The 19,067-nt window shown below is 45.4% G+C and overlaps 1 protein-coding gene across 1 annotated transcript in view; it reads left to right on the forward strand.

Moving 5' to 3' along the window:
* Alpk2 (alpha kinase 2) overlaps positions 1-17,750 on the forward strand; it is a 112,644-nt gene extending 94,894 nt beyond the window's left edge. Inside the window, exons 12-13 of the mRNA XM_071602713.1 lie at positions 2,386-2,434; positions 16,879-17,750. Of these exons, the coding sequence (XP_071458814.1) occupies positions 2,386-2,434; positions 16,879-17,086 (257 nt within the window). The 3' untranslated portion in view covers positions 17,087-17,750. The remainder of the gene's footprint in view (positions 1-2,385; positions 2,435-16,878) is intronic.
* Positions 17,751-19,067: the final 1,317 nt, after the last annotated feature.

Here is a 19,067-nt window from a genome sequence, read left to right on the forward strand (position 1 = left end):
ATTATCCACAGCTCAGTTTAATAGCTGCACACTGGAATTTAATTCATTGTTCTCTAGTGATTGTTAATAACCTTGATTGAATTGCTGACAAATTATTAAACCCAGAGAGAGAAGTTTCTTTTTAAAGATTATATTCTATTTTTCTAAACTGAAAATGACAGTTGGTAATTGTGAGAAGCAAGGGAGAACAATTCTCCAAGTTCAAGGACCTTTTGCCAAATGACTTTAAAAATTAGACTTTTGTGCAACTTAGAGCTGTGATTTTTAAGTATACTTTCCATGAAACAAGATGGCCAAAGAGAGCTTTTGCAATTTGATATCTTAAAAAAAAAAAAACAGTCCCCATAATAAAAGCATGTTGAGTATTTTTACATATGTTTAAGTGGTTAGCAGCTTTCAGAAAATGAGATGAATTAGTTACCAACTGTGAAAGAGGCTTTTAAAATGCTCGCTGGCACCCCCAAAGTGCCATGTCTAATTTAGCTCACAGGTGCACTCCAGAAAAGCCCGGCTCATTGCTTCTGTCTGACTAACCAGTCTGAAAAGCAGCATGTCCCATGGTTTGACGTGCTTCAAGCAGATACTGCCGAATCAGAGCGTTTACCCTTCAAACTTTCCTTTCCTGGGCCTCTGGGATGGAGAACCCTAGAACTAGATTGTCATCAGATACGATCCTCAGGGTTGGCTTTGTGGGAGACACTTGTTCCTTCTTGCACATGCCAGACTGGTTTCTAGGCTGCTGGCCTTCTTGTGGCCAGGTCATCAGCTGGTGGTGGAAGACTGGTCCTTAGAGCCTGGCCCATATAGAACCAGAGTCAGAGGTGAGAGAGGAGAGGAGAAGACCCCCGCCTGTCATCCAGCAGATCAGATGCTGGTAGGGTGGCATTTTGGATGCTATGCCCTGTGATAAAACTATATCACATAGGTGGGGTCCACTGGGTTGGGGCAGGAGCCACCCTGGAAAGACAGGAAAAGAATGGGTACTTGGTTAGGGGGGAAATATGCTAGAAAGGCCCCGGTGCTTCCACACTCTGAGCATCAGAGAGGTGTCTTTTCTTCCTGCTAGAACAGGGAGAGGTAACAGATGCAGGATGAGGTGGGGCAGAGTGAGCAAGGGGGGTGCTTCAGTCAGATATTGAGAGTCGGTGACCAAAAGGCCTGACAGAACAACGTGAGGGGAAAAGTCTCTTTTGGCCCATAGTTTCAAAGGTTCAGTCCAGGGTCCGCTGACTCCACGGCTCTGGGCCCTGAAGGGAGGCAGAATATCCTAGCAGAAGGGCCTGGCAGAGAAAAGCAGCACAGGACAGAATAACCAGGAGGCAGAGAGAAGCTCGGCTCAAAATATAAACCCCAGAGACATGCCCTCTATGACCTACTTCCTCCAGCCATACCCACTTCATCTATACCAGTGGATTAATCCACTGATTAGGTCTCATAATCTAATTATTTCACTTCTGAAAATTCTTGCATTGTCTCACAAACGAGCACAAAAGACACCTCATACCTAAACCATAACAGGTGATTCTTCTGCTGCAGAAAGTCGGGCTCTTGCCCTCCTCACGGTGGAAGGCAATAGATTGTCCATCCTCCTTGCATTATTGGGTACTCTTCCAGCTGCCCCTGTTGTGTGTTTGGGATTCTACCATAAACACCTATGGCTCTCTGCTGAGCTGGTAGCTCAGGTAGCTGTTTTATAGTTTGGGGTTTGGTACCCTCCCTGCCAACCAACCACAGTTCAATGAATAGAGGTTAGGGCAAGTGCCAAAGGGGCAGACCATGGATCCCAAATGTCAGCATGCCCAGGCCACTATTTAAAAGACTAGAACTCTGGGCCTAAAGCCAATCCAGACAATCTTCAGCTGTGGATGGGAAACCATGTTCTTGGAAATGGGAACATGGTTTGGCTTTGAGCTAAGGAGATGTCACCTTGAATTTTCTCACTGTTGACTTTGACCACCACAGCCCATGACTGTTTGTCCTTCTGTTGTGTAAGGGTTTCCACTTTCAATGAGGAATTAGGAACCAGAAGGAAGCCCAAGTCAGAGTAATTCTGGGGAGGAGGCTCACGGAAAGAGACAGACTTCAGATGCATCAGAGAGCAGCTGAGCCTCCTCCATCCCAGGGGCGAGATGAGCCAGGCAAAACTTGAGTCACAGGCACTGACGCATCAGGGGTCTGCCTTTCCCATTTCACCCCCTGAGGTGGGGTGCATGTCGAAAGGCTGTCAGTCTCTGGGCCTCTGGAGGTGGAAACCAGGAGGAATGTGTGCATTTCTGCAGGAAGGGAGGTGACATTGGAGCTCTCTACTCCTTCCCTGAGTGGATCCCTGATCCTTTCTGAGTATCCCTGAGTAACTCAAACTGTCCTTGCTCTCTCTTCCCATAGGTGTAGGAATGAAGTTAACTGACGTTGGCATAGCAACACTGGCTAAAGGGTGAGTAAGATATAAAATGGAGAGCATGTCATTAACACTAGGCCTCCAAACACCTTCCGGGCAAACACTGTGAGGCTGATGTGGGCAGAGTGGATTTCTGGTCCTCACTGTGGGTGACAAATGTTCTTGGGATGAATTCAATTCACTTCTCTCACTTACATAAAATATTTATGGACTTTGTTCTCGCAGGGAAACACATTTGTTTCCTAACTTTGAAACAAACAAGAACTTTTGCAAACACATTTCTAGATTAATCACTCACAGGGATGTCATGGAGGGATACGTGCCAGCATTTTTTGGGGGGATGTCTTTTAACTATGAATATTCCATTTTTATACATCTAATATCTTCACTTTTAAAAGCTCCTTAAAGGCATATATACATATATGATATGTATATATGTGTATATATATATATATTTTTTTTTTGCAGTTGAGCATAGTAAATTCAATTTGTATATTTTTAATCAAGTTATTTCTCCAAAACTACTGTAGACACTCACAGACACTAGGATGATTATTGCAGGAGCTAATGGCTGCCAAAGAGCTGTTGTTGATTGTGGTTTTGTTTCCATAATTTATTTATTCATGTATTTTCTTTTTTATTGGTGCATTATAATCATTCATAATAGTGAAATTCATCATTATATATTTGTACATGCACACAATATAACATTATAATTTGGTCAATTTCATTCTCTAGTATCTCTCCTTTCCTTCCTCCCCCTGCCCCCAAACCTGAACTTTTTCTCTACTCTACTGGTTTCTCTTCTATTTTTCATGATATTTCTTCACTTTTTTCCCCTTTTTTTCTTTAGCTTCCACATGAGAGAAAACCTGACCTTTGGCCTTTTGAGTTTGGCCTTTTTTCACTTAACATAATGCTTTCAAGTTCCATCCATTTTCCTGCAAATGACATAATTTCATTCTTCTTTATGGCTGAGTAGAACTCCATTGAGTATATATAGTGTGTTTTCTTTATTATCCATATGCCACATTATCTATTTATCTATTGACAGATACCTAGACTGGTTCCATAATGTGACTATTGTGAATTGTGTTGCTGTAAACATGGATAAACATGTAATGCTGTGGTATAATGACTTTAATTGTTTAGGACAAATAGCAAGGACTGCTATAGCTACGTCATTTGGTGGTTTCATTCCTAGTTTTTCGAGGAACTTCCATATTGATTTCCATAGTGGTCATACTAATTTGCAATCCCACCAACAGTGTAAACATGTTCCTTTTTAACACATCTCCTCCAGCATTTGTAATTGTTTGTATTTCTGATGGCTGCCATTCTAACTGGAGTGAGGTGAAGTTTTAGTGTAGTTTTGATTTTTATGTCCCTAATGGCTAGATGTTGAACATCTTTTCATGTATTTGTTGACCATTTATATTTCTTCTTTGGAGAAGTGTCTGTTTAGTTCATTTGTCCATTTAATTTAGTGTAGTGTTGCTTTGCTCAGTTGCTGGCACGGATGATACTATAAGAACTTTCTACCAGCAAATCATCTAAACAACTGTCCCTTCCCTCTGCTTCACTTGACCCTTACTGAGGACCAAGCTGGCTGCTTGTGGTTCTTGGTGAGAATGAAACTCTGTTGGAGTGGCCAGTGCCTTTGACTGCTCTTTAAGACCCTCTGCAAGAAGAAGAAGAGGCAGATGGCTTTTGGAGGGGATGACCTCTGTTTTAAACATGCAGGTTTATTATTGATTAGGTATGGTGAAGCCAATGGATTAGGATGCAACCATGGTTGAAAACTAGTTTGTTGCTCACAGTTTCCAGGAGAAGGGTGCATAATACACAGGGGCAGTAAGGACGCAGAGGAAGTAAGAGGAAACATGGGTAAGAACCTTAATTTTTTTTTTTTTTAGATTGGACAAAGTTGGGTAAGCAGGCCTAGCTACTTTGAAATTTTTCAATGGGCTAGGGGGCATAGGTGTTGTCCCTCATTATCTGGTACCTGTCCTGCGGTGATAAAGGCAGGTACATGGTGCTCCGAGTGTTAAAGCTGATGGAGGAGGTGGTGGGCTTGGGCTCTGGATCAGTTGGTTTGTATATGAAAGTGCTCTGGAAAAGAGTCACTTACTATCTTCGGGGAGTGGCTAGCCCTAACAGGGGCTGTCTTTCTAGAGCCAGTAAGCATCAGAAATACAAATCAATAAGATGGTGCGCTAGTGTCCCCAGGACAGAATCATTGTGTCTGATGTCCTTGCTTTCCATCCACGTTAGCGTTGTTCTGAAAGTGTTCACATTTTGAAGATAAATTCAGTGGTACCCTATTTATGAAAGTCACTGGTCCCAAGGGGGAATTTCCCAAAAGGAGCTTTTCTTTAAATCTCTATGTTCTCTGCAGCACATGGAAAATACCCTCATTGGCCAGACCTGGTTTGAGCCCTGGCTTCCCATCATTCCAGCTGTGTGGAATGTGACACTGCCTTCTGGAAGGCACTCGTCTGCAGAATGGGGACACTCGGGCTTGCCCTCAGGGTTCTCCAGCTAATCTACATCTAGACCCTGAAGCTCCGAGTAATCTAGATAAATACTAATTTTCTCTCCCCTCTAATTCCTCAGCCTGACACCAGTGCAGGCAAATGAATACCACTATTTAGAACAACCTCCTATCAAAACAAAGCAGAAAACTGTCCCAGAGTTCCCCAGACTAGGATGAACCTAAGAGCGTGATGATTTAAGACATCTTTCCAAAACACATCAGCAGTTTCCAGGAACCCAGACCATTTGAGAGCTTCAAGTGGCACATTTTCCCTGCTCCTCATTTAAAAAGAAACCCAAGCCTTTGGTTTTGTTCTCAGCTTTAATGTGACTTATCTGGCCTGGGAAAGCTGCCCAAGACCCATTAGAAGCAGGATGACTGGAGCCCAGGGAGAAATACTGCCTGTAAAGTGTTACTTACTGTCTGCCCACCCACGGAGAGGTCTGAGGGACTGGCAGAGATGGGGGAGAAGGGACTGCTGAATGTTTGAGAGCTTTGAAAAGGAATATTAGATCATCTTGTCTGTTTTTAAAAAAACTTTTTAAACGTTTCAAGAAAAAAGTTACGATTTTTTTTTAATGCCACAGATTTATTTCTCCCCACAAAACTATCTTAGAAGCCTGTTTTTTTAAAACTGATAAAAGCAGGGTACTCCTCTAGGATTGGTTGAGAGGCCCCTTGACAAGTTCCTCAGAGCCCCTGTGCTTGCAATGAAATCCGGTGGCCACGCCCACTGCCAGCACTTCCCTGGTGAAGAGGGGTAGGGCAGGTGCCCCTGATAGGGAAGAGGTAAGCAAGGAGCATCTGAGGTTAAAGGGTAGATTCCCAATGCTGGGAGGCAAGATTTGAAGCAATTCTCCAAAGAAAGTCAAATCCACGAAATGGTCCAAAAACAATGTCTACAGATTTGGAAAGGGTTTAAGTTCAAAGGCACTTTGAAGACAGGATGGGAAATGACCCAGTGGGATGCCAGTGCACAGGGGAAAGACAGAGAAGAGAATGGCAGACTGCAGAGGGCTTCCAGAGAGTGCAGGAGAGGAGATGCGTGAATAGGACCGGGCAAGCATGTTCTGGTGAGCTTAGATTAGAAAGGGGGAGCTGCTAGTTCTATGGAGTTCTATGGAAGGTTGGTGTATGGTCTCTGCTGCGTGGACCCATCATGAGTAGCAGAGCTCTGTGTCAAAGAAAATATTCCCTATGTGTCTGCACCACGTCTCTAGCAGGACCCCCCAATAAATGCAACCTGCCTTGTTCTCTTGTTTAATGAAGTCCAAGGTTGTGATGCTATTTGGGGAGTAAATAAGCTACTTATCATCTCAAAAAGAAAACAGGGAACTGCCATGACTTACTCATTTTAATTCAACTTTACTTGGTAGTATGATCCTTAAGACAGACACCTGTCGTATTTCTCCTGGGAGCGGGAGATAATGTTCGTGTCCAGAGGCACATCACCTCTGACACCCTTCATCTTTTGGCAGTGTTGAGTACAAAAGTTTCAAGTGACAGAGTGTGACTGTTTTGACACGCAGCAATCCATTTTCCACCTACACCTATGATACTAACTGGACCTTTTAAGGTGCTTCTGATTTGAAATTGTTCAGTTCTTTAAAGGAAATAAAGGGAAGTTACTGGTAACTTGAAAACCTACCCTAACCAACCCCAAATCATTGTAAAGCAATGAGGAGGAGAGCAAACACACACAGGTCAGAGAGGACTTTGCAAAAACCCAGTGCTTGAGATCTGGGGAGAAGGTGGGATAGGGACTCAGCCACCAGAGGGCAGCAGAGCCAATATTTTGTCCTCCATAGTCTCTAAACAAAACAATAACAAACAAAAACAAAAAGTGAAAAAACCCAGCCAGTTTCATATTGCTGGGTTGAGTAAAACAAAGAGCACCACTCTAAGCAGAATTCTTCCCAGTCAGTAAGCAATGACCAAAAGAAGATGGACATGAATAGCCACCAAGGACGCCCCTCTGTGTGGCCACCAGCCAGTGCTTGGGACTTTCTAGCCTTGGAAGAAAAACTGGATGAAGCTTAAGGATGTGTGGCGAGTGTCAGGCGTCCCTGACATGGAAAGCACATTCAGGAGGCCTGGACAGAATCGTGAAAGGCACAGGGGAGGTGACAGAGGCCCACATATCAAGGCAGGCACACCTGGGGGACAGTTGTTTTGAGAAGGCAGGCTCTACTGACCTCTGCCTGCCCCGTTCTGTCCTCCCAGTGATGAAAGGGAGGGAAGGTCCCGACAGAGGTTCACATTCACAGGCCAGAGTTCCACCCAGGGCCAGGCAGCCTACAGCGACTGCAAATGGCGGGGATAAAAGCCCCCCAGCTGCTTCACGCAGTCCAAGTCACCGGCATGTTGGAGAGGAAGGGCCTACACTGACTTGGAGAGGGGAAGACAAGGAGTCTCAATTTCAAGGTCACACCCTTACAAAGGCTCTGGTGAGAGGGGGGTGGTGCTGGGCAGACTAGGGAAAGCACTCATGAAGGTGCCAGTTGAGGTTGCAAGAGACTCACAGATGGCTTCTTGTCATTTGACATATGGTTTCAGAGACAAAGCTGAACAGAAAGAACATCTGAGGGAAGACTGAGGTCTCGAGATTGCCCCTTGCAAACAGGCTGGGTGACAGTAGGAGGGAGCTGAGAGGAGGGCACAGGGGCGGCTGAGCAGACAGGACTGGGTAAAGACCAGAGATGTTAAAAAAGGAAACAAAAACATTAGAGTGCCTTTGGAACAGTCAAAGCCAAGTGCAAGGGGGCAGGGGCAGGGAGCCAGGTGACAGGGATCAAAGAGGAAGGTGCTTCTAGGAGGGGGTGGACTCAACACATCTGTCACTAGAGGAAAGGGCTGGAAAAGGAGGTGGTGTGTGTGTGTGTGTAAGGGAGTCAGGCACTTGCTGGAAGCAAAAGGGCAGGAGCTCTGGAGGAAAGAAGGGGACTAATGACTGGAGTGGTCTGTCTCCCTGAGGACTTTGGAACTTGTCAGTAAGGAAGGCCAGGCATCAGCGCTGTCCAGCCAGCCACACCCTGGAAATGTGGCCTTGTCCCCCACCCTTAACCTGTCCAGGCGTCAGCCAGGTGCTCTCCTGAGGGGTGCCATCTCCAGCAGTCTGTGCCTGAGGGACTCCAGCACCCTCCTCCCTGGCCCTCCCTGGCCCTCGCTGTCTGTGGCCCTAGATGCTCCCTGCCGCAGGTGGAAGGAGGGTGACCTTGGGAACCAGCACCCTGGGCTTGGAACAATGGATGACCCTCAGACTGCTTATTTGAGGGTTATCTTCCCTCCATTGTCCCCTCCTTGGTTCTTTGCCCTTGGTTCCAGTCTCAGCTTCAGACAAGGAGTGGACTCTCTGCTTCTTGCATATTCACAGGGACAGAACACGTGCCACCTCAAGAAGGGGCTGGATGACTGCCCTTCCCCCTCCTCCGGGCCCTTCTCTGCTCTTCTTCCTCAGGGCTCCCATCATAGAGCTCCCCTTGGGTTGGGGGTGCTTCAGCAGCAACAAGAACAGGAGCCCTGCTGTGTGCTGGGATATTCTAGGATGTTCTCGCCAGCGGGCAGGGTGCCCTTTCCTCCTTTCTCTCATGTTTATGCAAAAGGAGGAAACTCACAGCGTTCTGCTTTTTTTTCCAGCTGGGTAGCTGAGGGAAGAAAGGACCAGCGCTGGTTTCCATGGAGGCAGCCCAGGCTGTTGCTTAGACTGAGGCCGAGGGAGGAGCCATGGGGCTGGATGATGAGGGCAGAGAGTGGGCAGGAGCTAGGGACAGGGAGCCTGTGAGCCCAGGTTTTGTACTAAGGAAGATGGAACATTGCAGCACTTGCTTGACCTTGATCTGATTCACACTCCGGGTGACCATGGGAGAACACACTGTCTGGATGAGGCAGGAAGCCAGGGCCAAACACTAAGAGCCTACTTGGACAGGCCAGGGAGGGATGGTGGGGCCAGAACTGGTATCTGTCTTAGTCAGCTTTTTTCACCACTGTGATTAAAACACTGACAAGAACAACATAAAGAGGCAAAGTTTATCTTGGCTCATGGTTTCAGAAGTTCAGTCTAACCAGGTGTGGTGCTGCACACCTTATATACCCAGAAGCTCAGGAAGCTGAGGCAGGAGGATGACAAGTTCAAAGCCAGCCTCAGCCACTTAGCAACTTGGTGAGACTCTGTCTCAAAATAAAAAATAAAAAGGGCTGGGGATGTGGCTCAGTGGTTAAGTACCCCTGGGTTCAATAATTGATACCAAAAAAAAAAAAAAAAAGAGTTCAGTCTACGGTCGACTGACCCTACAGCTCTAGGCTGGAAGTGGTGAGGCAGAACATCATGGTGGAAGAGTGTGTTGGAGGAAGGCAGCTCAAGACACGGCAGTCAGGAAGCAAAGAACTCCTCTCACCAGGGACAAGATATCAACCTAAAAGGCAAACCCCCATGGACCTGCTTCCCCCAGCCAAACCCTTCCTGCCTACTACCCAGTTAATCCACATCAGTGGATTAATCCATTGATTAGGTCAAGGCACTTATTATTGAATCTTTTATCTATAAAAATCCTTGCATTATCTCATACATGAGCTTTTGGGGGTCACCTCAGATCTAAATTGTTAAAGTCCCCATGGAGTTTGTGGAGATTAGTTGCTGAAGGTCACCTGTCCAAAGAGACTCTTATAACACAACTTCTCTAGAAAACACAGATGTGGTTACATTACAATGCATTTCTCACAGAATTTACATCACAGAATTTTTTTTTTCAAAGCATCTGGTGGGATTCTTGCTTCTTAGAACATATTTTTAGGAAGAACCAATTCACAGGGGGAAAAAAATGGCTGATTCACAAGGGTCCTCCAACCTCACCCCCCTCAAAATGGCCGCTCTTGCTGAGGGCAAGCTGTGAACTGATGGTGCTGAGCCCGATGAGCCCCAAGCCATGGTTCTGCTGTGAAACCTTCTCAGAATCCATGAGGAAGTGTGAAAACTTGTATCTTCTGGGGTCCTACAGCAGTTTATCACAGAATACTAACAATACTAGTTGGTGTGTTTGTCTGCCCTGCAAGATGGCAGTGTCTGGGAAAGAGCCACGTAGCTCAATGATCCCCTCTAGTTTTCCTATAGTGTCTGACATATGGTTGGTGCCTGTTGAATGAAGGAGTGAATCAATATACAAGAAGAAATGAAAGGTATTGATGGAATTTCAGGAATTACTAGATGTTTCCATAGTGGGAGACCTCTCTCATCTTTCTCCTTACATTATAAGTGACAATCTGTCCTACAATGCACAAATCCAGCCTTGGCTTTATCCTGCACACACACACACACACACACACACACACACACACACACACACACACCAAAGTTGGGCTTTATTTTACCTAACCTGCTCCCTCAAATGGAATTCCTTGCCCTTGTAGCCATTTCCTATATATTAATTTTTTTTCAGAAAGGATATGAACTAAAACTGTTATAAACAGCTTTCCAGCTTGCTTCTAAAAGGGTTATTGACTTATGGGGGGGCCTTCTATATAGATTTTTCTTGCCTTATTAAGTTTTCTTAAAGTGAGCCCTTTATGAATCCATTCAGGAACATTGCTTTCTTCATCATGGCCAGAATCGAGCAGCTCTGCAGCCGGCTCTCGCCCCTCCCACTCTGGCTGTGTGTGAAGGCAATCCCTTGCAGAGGGAAGCCTGGAGCAAACCAACTGGGGGGAAAGCCAGCTGCACGGTCCAGTGGTGCTGTTTGTGAGTCTGCAAGTCTGAGCCATCCTTTATCAGGGTGAGAAGAGAGAAAAATCATTTTCCAGCAAGAAATGGTCTCACACAGCGTCTAACACAAAGCAAGTGTCAACACTTGGTTGAGTGAGCACAGGACTGTGGAAACAGGCACCTACTTACCTCTTCCTCAAGTAGAACATCAGTGTGACTTGATTATGTTGTCTGATGCAGGCTGCAAGTTGTGCCTGTGTCCTGCTTTAAAGGTAAAGACCTTTCCAAGGTCAAATGGGAATGATTTGAGATCTCTCAAGACTTTGAGTAGTTTTTGTCCCTGTGACTCAAAGTGAGGCCCTGGGTCACTCTGAGCTTGTTAGCAATGCAAAACTTCAAACCCCACTCAAGATCTACTGGATCCAGACCAGCATTTTAACAAGATCTCTGGGTAATCTGCACCACTCTCAGCCAGGAATACATTTATTGTTCTACTTCAGGGGTTCTGAGAGGATGGCTAGTTAAACAAACAAATAGAGATAGGTTAGGAAATTATGCTAATCACAGGTTAAAGATAGTTAAATTTAGTCCAATTCAGCAGAGCTAAGGTTTCTAAAAATGGAAATATATGGGGAAAAAAAATCTCAAAATCCACACTCTTCAATCCACTGTATTAGGTTCTTAGGGTTGCCGTAATTATTCACCACCATTTAAAGGCTTAACTTGTTTGGAATTTATGGTCTTGTAGTTCTGGAGGGTAGAAGTCTGAAAGCAAGGTGTTGGCAGGGCTGGTTACTTCTGGAGAGGCTAAGGAAGAGCTGTTCCTTCCTGTTCCCAGCCTCTGATGGGTGCCCAGTCCTCAGTGTTCCTTGGCTTGTAGGCGCATCACCCCAATCTCTGCCTCACACGTCATGTGGCCTTCTCCTCATGTGCCTCTATCTTTTCTTGTACAGATGCCAGTCTTACTGGATTAAGGGCCCTGCCTATTCTAAAATGACTTCATTCTAAGTAATGACATCTGCAACATTATTTCTTAGATAATAGCACACTCTGAGCTTCTGGGAAGTATGTGACTTTGGGGGATGCCATTCAACCCCGTAATCTAGCCAGCAAGAAAAACAGTGTGCATTTCTGCAGTGATGGCCATGTAACAGAGCTATCATGAATGTCCAGATTTGTGGTCACCTCCAGTCCCGAGGGCAACAGATGGCATGTGTGGCGTGCAAAGTGGGCCCCAGGCAGGAGGACTGTGTTTCCCATTGCTTGGGTAGATGAGAGCTTGCTGAACTTGAACTTTGAATAAATCCAGGGTTAACTGGCCTAGAAACATTAGAACACCACTCTGTTTTTCTCCCAAGCAAGCATGGTAATGGCTGCTGCTTTGAGAGAACAATAGGTCAAAGCAGAGGCCCAACCTCTTGGCTGAGGCAGAGATGAAGTGAAGGAGATAGAGTCTTAATTCTGTAGATGCTGGGAAGCAAAAATCAAGCCCCAAAACAAACAAATCCACAAAAGCTGTGAGACAGAAGTTTGCTGTTACCCGAGAGGCCAAATGGAAAGTCCAACATTACAAGGGGAATACACTGGCTTGGATGTAGTTTGAGTGTGTCCCCTAAAGGTTCACCTTTTTGAAAAGTGGTCTCTAGTGTGGTGGTGTTGAGAAGGTGGGATCCTTAAGAGACAGGGCCTAGGGAAGGTGATTAGGTTGTGGACGTAGGGCCCTATTAATGCTGGTCTCGTGGAATAAGTTAGTTTCATGATAGTGGGTTGTTATATAGGAAGGCCACTCCACATACTTGGCCCCTTCAAAACTCAACTATTTCTCCTTCAACTTTCCTATATTATAATATAATGCAGCCAGGAGATCCTTATCAGGATGCCAATGCCATGTATGAATCCTCTGGCCACCAGAATCATCAACCAAATCCATCTCTTTTCTTTATAAAGTATCCAGCCTCAGGTTTTTGTTACAGCAACAGAAAACAAACTAATATAGAGAAAGAAAGAAATGTACTGAAATGGATATAAAAACCCACCCTGGGCAAGACTAAGTATCTGAGAATGAAGCTGGGATCCATTCATTTGGTCTTGAATATTAATAGAAAAAGCCTGCCCTGGACAGGAGTCCTGGGCATATAACACAATGTCCTGGGAAAGGTCATGGCCTGTGGAGGCACCACTAATTCCATGGAAAATCTAGGAAGATGCAGGGACAAGATTGGAGGAATTCCTTCTTGTGGCATGGAGCCCAAAGGGCTCCAGGGAGATTATACTCCATCTGGGACTCACAGGGAGTTGGAGGCTGGGAGAGGGAAGGGCTGCCTTGGCCCTTGGGCCTTACTGTGCCCATATGGGGTCATCTCAGTCAACCCTGAGTTGAGTCTCTGCTGTCTGCTATTAGCATTCTCTGAAGATCTAAGGTAAAAGGTTAAGCAGAAGAAAAGGAAGGAGCTGGATTCTTGGAAGAGATCTGTGCTTCTCTGGGCTACCCAGAAGTCATGCTCCTCTGAGCAAACTCTGCTCTTTCCATTCCAGAGCTGGAACCATTAGATAAGGGCTTGCTTGTTACCCAGCATTAGCACCTAGTCACAAGGCAGTGCTTAAAGGAGGAAGCCGTGACCTTTCTGGGAGGCCACAGCATAAGGTAGTTGTTTTTCATTTTTGTAGAGATGAGATGTTTGAAGGTTTAAAAGCCCCAAGCAGTCCTGACATGAATGACCAGGACTTATTTTTGATGTGCTTGAACCGGGAGGCTGTCGCTGTCCATAACATTCCCAGCTTGTCTGAGATGTTTGGGATTTGGTGAGAAGCAATTAGGCCTCTGCAGAAGGGAAGAGGCTACCATGGTGTCTGACAAGCAGGCTCAGCTGGCCTCGTGTGTCCCCAGGGCGTGCTCAGGAAGAGCAGAAGGGCTGGCATTTCGACCTTTTCTGGGATCTCCTACAGAGAAAGATAGAGATGTAAAAATGACATGCTTAGCAGGAGAATTTTCCCTACTCTGCTAGATTCAACTCCTGTCTTTGTTTGACTTTTTTTCCCCCAACAAATGAACTTGACTTATAGAGGCCATGTCATTTTTCAGAAAGAAATGGACTGTGGGCTCCCCAGGGCAGAGCACGCCCTAGCAGGGAGGAGGAGAGGGCAGGCAGGATTTGTAGCAAGCCCGTCAGGATGGAACTGTAGCTCTAGAAAGGAAAGAGCTTTCACACCTAAAGGGCACAAACCCAGCTTGGATGGTAGGAGAGGAGCACAGTCCACTCCCCCTTCATTCCAGCTGTGTGGACACCGACTTCTTCATACAGCCATCGCATCTACATCATGCCAGGGTTGCAGACTTCTTCTTACCAATTTGTGTCTGGTTTTGATAGTTAGAAATGGTCTGAACTCTCACCCCAGCAGAGCTAGCCCTGTGGTTCTGCCAGCCATGTGCTAGCACGAGGCCCCCCCATGCAGAAGGGTTCTGCGTTTGGATTAATGCTCTGTTGTTTTTCTCCTGGAATTTTTCATTATTTTTGAACAGGAAATTCATCTTTTCATTTTGCCCTGGGCCCTGCAAATCATGTCAGTGGCCAGGCACACCCTGTTTCTCTCCTTTCCTCTGAAAATCCCTCATTCTTTGGTCTCAACTTTAACATCCTTTCACAGGAAGACCCAGCATCTGCACCGCTTATAATAGTGATGAATATAAGAAGGCCAATAGCAACTGAATCTTCTCTATGTGTCAAGTACTTAGCTAGGTGGGTTTTTTCTTTTTTGTGTGTGTGCATTATAATTATACGTAATCGTGGGATTTATGGTTACATATTTGTGCATGCACACAATATAACAACACAATTTGGGTCAATATTGTTCCTCAGTATTTCCCCCCACCCTCTCTTTTCCCCTTCCCTTGGTTGTTCCTCCTCCTCCCCCTCCTTCTCCTCCCCTCCCCCTCCTCCTCTCATAAGATTCCCCCACCTTTTTTTTTTTTTTTAATTTTTTCTCTCTAGTTTCCACGTAGAAGAGAAAACACATGACTTTCTGAGTTCGGCTTATTTAGCTTAACATAATACTCTCAAATTCCATCCATATTCCTGCAAGTGACAAAATTGCATTCTTCTATATGGTTGAATAAAACTCCATGGGTATGCATGTTTCTTTATCTGTTCCACCACCTAGGCTGGTTCCATAGTTTGGCTCTGTGAGTTGTGCTGCTAGAAACATGGGTATGTATATATCACTATAGTTTGATGACTTTAATTCTTCAGGATAAATACAAGGAGTGGTGTAGATGGGTCATATGGTGGTTACATTTCTTAGTCTTTGGAGAAGCCTCTTTATTGATTTCCATAGTGGTTGTACTAATTTACAATCCCACCAACAGTGTAAAGGTGTTCCTTCTTCTCTACATCCTCTCTAGCATTTATTATTGTCTGTGTTCTTGATGGCTGCCATTCTAAATGGAGTGAGATGAAATCTCAGTGTAGGTTTCACTTTCATTTCCCTAATTGTTGAACATTTTTTTTCATATATCTGTTGACCATTTGGATGTCTTCTTTTGAGAAGTGCCTGTTGAGTTCCCATTTAATTGCTTATTTGCCTTTTTGGTGTTAAGTTTTTTGAGTTCTTTATATATTCTTGATATTAATTATCTGTCAGAAGAGTACCTAGCAAAGATTTTTCTCCCATTCTGTAGGCTCCCTCTTCACATTCTTAATTGTTTCCTCTGCTGTGTAGAAGCCTTTTAATTTGATGCCATTCCATGTTCATTTTTGGCCTTGTTTCCTGAGCTTTGGGGTCCTGTTGAGGCAGTTGTTGAGCTGGGTAGTTTGTATGGATTCTCTTACTTCATCCTCTCGACAACCCTACGGGCTAGGTGTTACTATTTTTTCCATTTTAAAGATGAGAAAACTGATAGCAGATCAGAGAGGCTTAATGTCTTACTAATCCAGCAGTAAGTGCTTCACCTGCATCGCATGTCACCATAATGATGTGACATCTGTCTCCTTCCCTAGACAACAAGTGACATGGGGTCAATAGCTTGCTTGTCCTCTGTTGTACCTGTCCCCTCTAGCACAGAGCTTGGCTAGGTACTGTATAGAAGCTGGGGGAGGAAAGTAACTGTCCCTTCCTCATATATGTCTGTATTTTCAAGGACATAGCCCAGACACAAGACAACAGGAGAACATTGAAAAAACTCTTTGAACAACCACCCCGGAGTTTGTTTTTAGACCATCCTCTGGGTGTGGAGTTTCCCTGGATTGGGTGTTGGGAGCATACCAGTGAGGAGAGGGTGCTGGCCTCTGTTCTGCCCTCGTGGGTTTGCAGTGTAGGGAGGGAGAGACATTAAGCAACTCCTCCTCTGACAAGGTCAGATTGTGCATGTCAGAGTGCTGTGAGGTGGAGGTGCTCCCTTTGGATATCCTGCAGCTGGGAATGTGACTTGGTTTTGAGGTCAGGAAGGCTTGTTAGAGGAAGCAGAATAAGTGGAGGACTGAAGACAGGAAGGACAAGAGAAGGGAGCAGGGCCATCCCTTGCAGAGGGAATGGTCTGGGCAGAGACACCTGGAAGATACCAACGTGGTTACTTCCAAGACTGAAATGAGGTCAGGGGTGGGGAGAGGTGACCAGCCAGGGACACTGCAGGCAGGGTTGGAACTTTGACTTCATCTTAACAGAAGTGGAGTTTTAAGCAGGGGAACGGCATGACTCATGTGTTGTAGAGGTCACTCTGGTGGCCATGTGCAGAATGCATCAATGGGCAGGGGCCAAGTGAATGCAAGATGGGCCATACAGGTATATGAACAGATTTCTTCTAAGTGTTTATTTATGGGTGACACACATTGAAGTACAAATTCCTTTGGATTCAAGGGAGCTCATCTGTGGTGAGAGGGAAGACCATTTCAGGAAGGTGCCAGTCTCGGGCGACTGTATGGCTGGTGTGCACATTCACTCTGTTCAGCCATGTTCTTCTCTAAGGGAGTGTTCCTGGAGTCAGTGCATGTGGAACACAGGGATTCTCTGGTGGCTGGCAGAGAGACATGCATGGTCACTTTCCAGCTACAAAATAAGCAGCAATACTCTGCTACCCTTAGAAATTCTGTCAAGAGCCCTGGAGGTCTAAGCTTTCAACCAGCTTTCCTGATGGATCTTGTGAATCTGCAGGTGGAGAGGCAGACTTGGGGACCTGGGAACTTGTCCAGAATTTTCTTTCTAAACTGGTGAAGTGTCCTGTTTTAAAATCCATTTCCTTTCCCCACAAACTTACAGGTACAAAGGATTTAAAGGCAACTGTTCCATGACCTTCATCGATCAGTTTAAAGCACTACACCAGTGTAACAAGTATTGTAAAATGCTGGGGCTGAAATCCCTTCAAAACAACACCCAGAAACCCAAGAGGCCAAGCATCGGGAAAAGCAAAGTTCAGACAACGGTGAAGAAGCCAGAGCCCGGGACCCCAGCAGAAAAGAAAACCTAGCACCCCTCAGTAGCGGGGGCCTCCAGCCAGCAGCACAAGGGCTTGGGAGTGAAAATCACCCACACAGGAGACTCCTTGCAGAGTATGTGGCCGTCCTTACTCCCACCAGAATCTGCCCCAAGATGCTTCTATACCAGTCACCTGCCGTCTGCTAAAGTGATTTTGGGACAGATTTGTGACCAGACTCGTGGAGAGACTACATCAGTCGTCAGCGTCAAAGGCAGTCTGCTCTCTGTACACACAGCATGTTGGCACCAACTTGGTGTCACGTACCTCTTTGTCTATTTGCACGTGGTTTTGTTGTCAAAGACTTGGTGCTGAGCAGGGTCCGTTCCAAGCCCCAATGCTTCTCGTCCCTGCCTAATCGGGGTTTCCAGACATATCTAGCTGTGATGGGAACAGAATCATGAATGTCAAGTTGCTGCACCAGTGTCCACGATGCTGCTGCTGCTGTGGGTGGTGGCTTCTGGAACACAAGGCCACTTCCCACCTTGTTCACACAGCCAGTGACAATTTTCTGTTTTGACAAATTCACGTTTAAACAAAAAGCGTAAGCTGCATATGTCATCATAGACACTTGTTCTTTGGAATTTGTACCGTATTTCACATTCCCCCAGGACTTAGTCATTTAGTCATTTCCTAATAGATTTGCTGGAGCACAAAATATTCGTGTCTGTGTTTTCCCTTGTTCTTACATTGCAATTTAGGTTCCGTCACTTTCTACTCGGCTCCTTAACTCTGGTCTCCCTAAACCCCGGACTGACTCACAGCGTGTAGCAGGGGAAGGCAGGGGCTGATCCTGGCCTGAGCTCACAGGGATCCTGCCCTCCCCGACTGCGTGCTGTCTCCTTCCCTATGTATTCCTATATAACATTCTGGGAAAAGCAAAAACTGGAGGGGAACATGTGTGCAGTCCTCTTACAGGGGCAGTTGGCCTTCACTAGAGAACTCTTGACTTCTTTAGCTTTAAAATAATTTCCTCAAGCTAGGGATTTTGTTAAAAAAGACAGCATAGTTGATATTTTTGTTTAAAGAGGAATTTGAGCCAGCGCAGTGGTACATGCTTGTAATCCCAGTGGCTGGGAAGGCTGAGACAGGAGGATCATGAGTTCAAAGCCAGCCTCAGCAAAAGCGAGGCACTTAGCAACTCAGTGAGACCTTATCTCTAAATAAAATACAAAATAGAGCTGGGGATGTGGCTCAGTGGTTGAGTGCCACGGAGTTTAATCTCTAGTACCAAAAAAAGGAATTTGAAGAAGAAACCCTTGTCAGTTATAGTTCATATTTTTTCAGAAAATTTACCCATTTCCAGCCTTTCTATGAGCTGACCTTTTGCTTGCTATTCCCATAAAGATCATATGGATGCATTTAATAGTAGAGTTCTAGAAAGTTCCTTAAAAGTAAACAAAAATAGCACATTTTGGTTCTCTATCCATCCGTCCATCCATCCATTTATCCACCTGCCTATCATCTATCTATATATGTACAACCAGACCCTTCTTGACAGACCAGACAGTTTTTGGTAATAATTTATAGTTCTATGTTTAAAAAAAATCAGCACAAGTATGGGAAGGTATAAAATGAAGAGCAAAATCACCCTGGCACCCTCCTCCCCTAGCTGGCTTTGAATCCTGACTTGGAGAGGACAGTTGGAGGGAAAGGATTTTCTGCTCCCAGATTTTGTGCATTTGCAGTCAGTGCACGGTGTGCTTCTCCTGGATCTGGATATCCCTGCTCCTTTCACAGATGCATAGGTTTTTTGTTTTTTTTTTTTTTTCAAAGTGCCTGTATTGTTGACCATAATCTGATTTCATCTGTTTACAGACATTTGGAGGCTCAGAGACAGAAGGGGCTCTGTAGTGGGATTCGACCCAGCCAAGGCTCTTGGGGATGGTCCTGTGTAGCTGTGTGACCATCTGTCTGCCACCCAAGCCCTTACGTCCTGAAACAAAGTTCTGTTTCCTTACACAGTGAACAGGGT

The sequence above is a fragment of the Marmota flaviventris genome, chromosome 16, assembly GCF_047511675.1.
Source record: "Marmota flaviventris isolate mMarFla1 chromosome 16, mMarFla1.hap1, whole genome shotgun sequence".
NCBI lineage: Eukaryota > Metazoa > Chordata > Mammalia > Rodentia > Sciuridae > Marmota > Marmota flaviventris.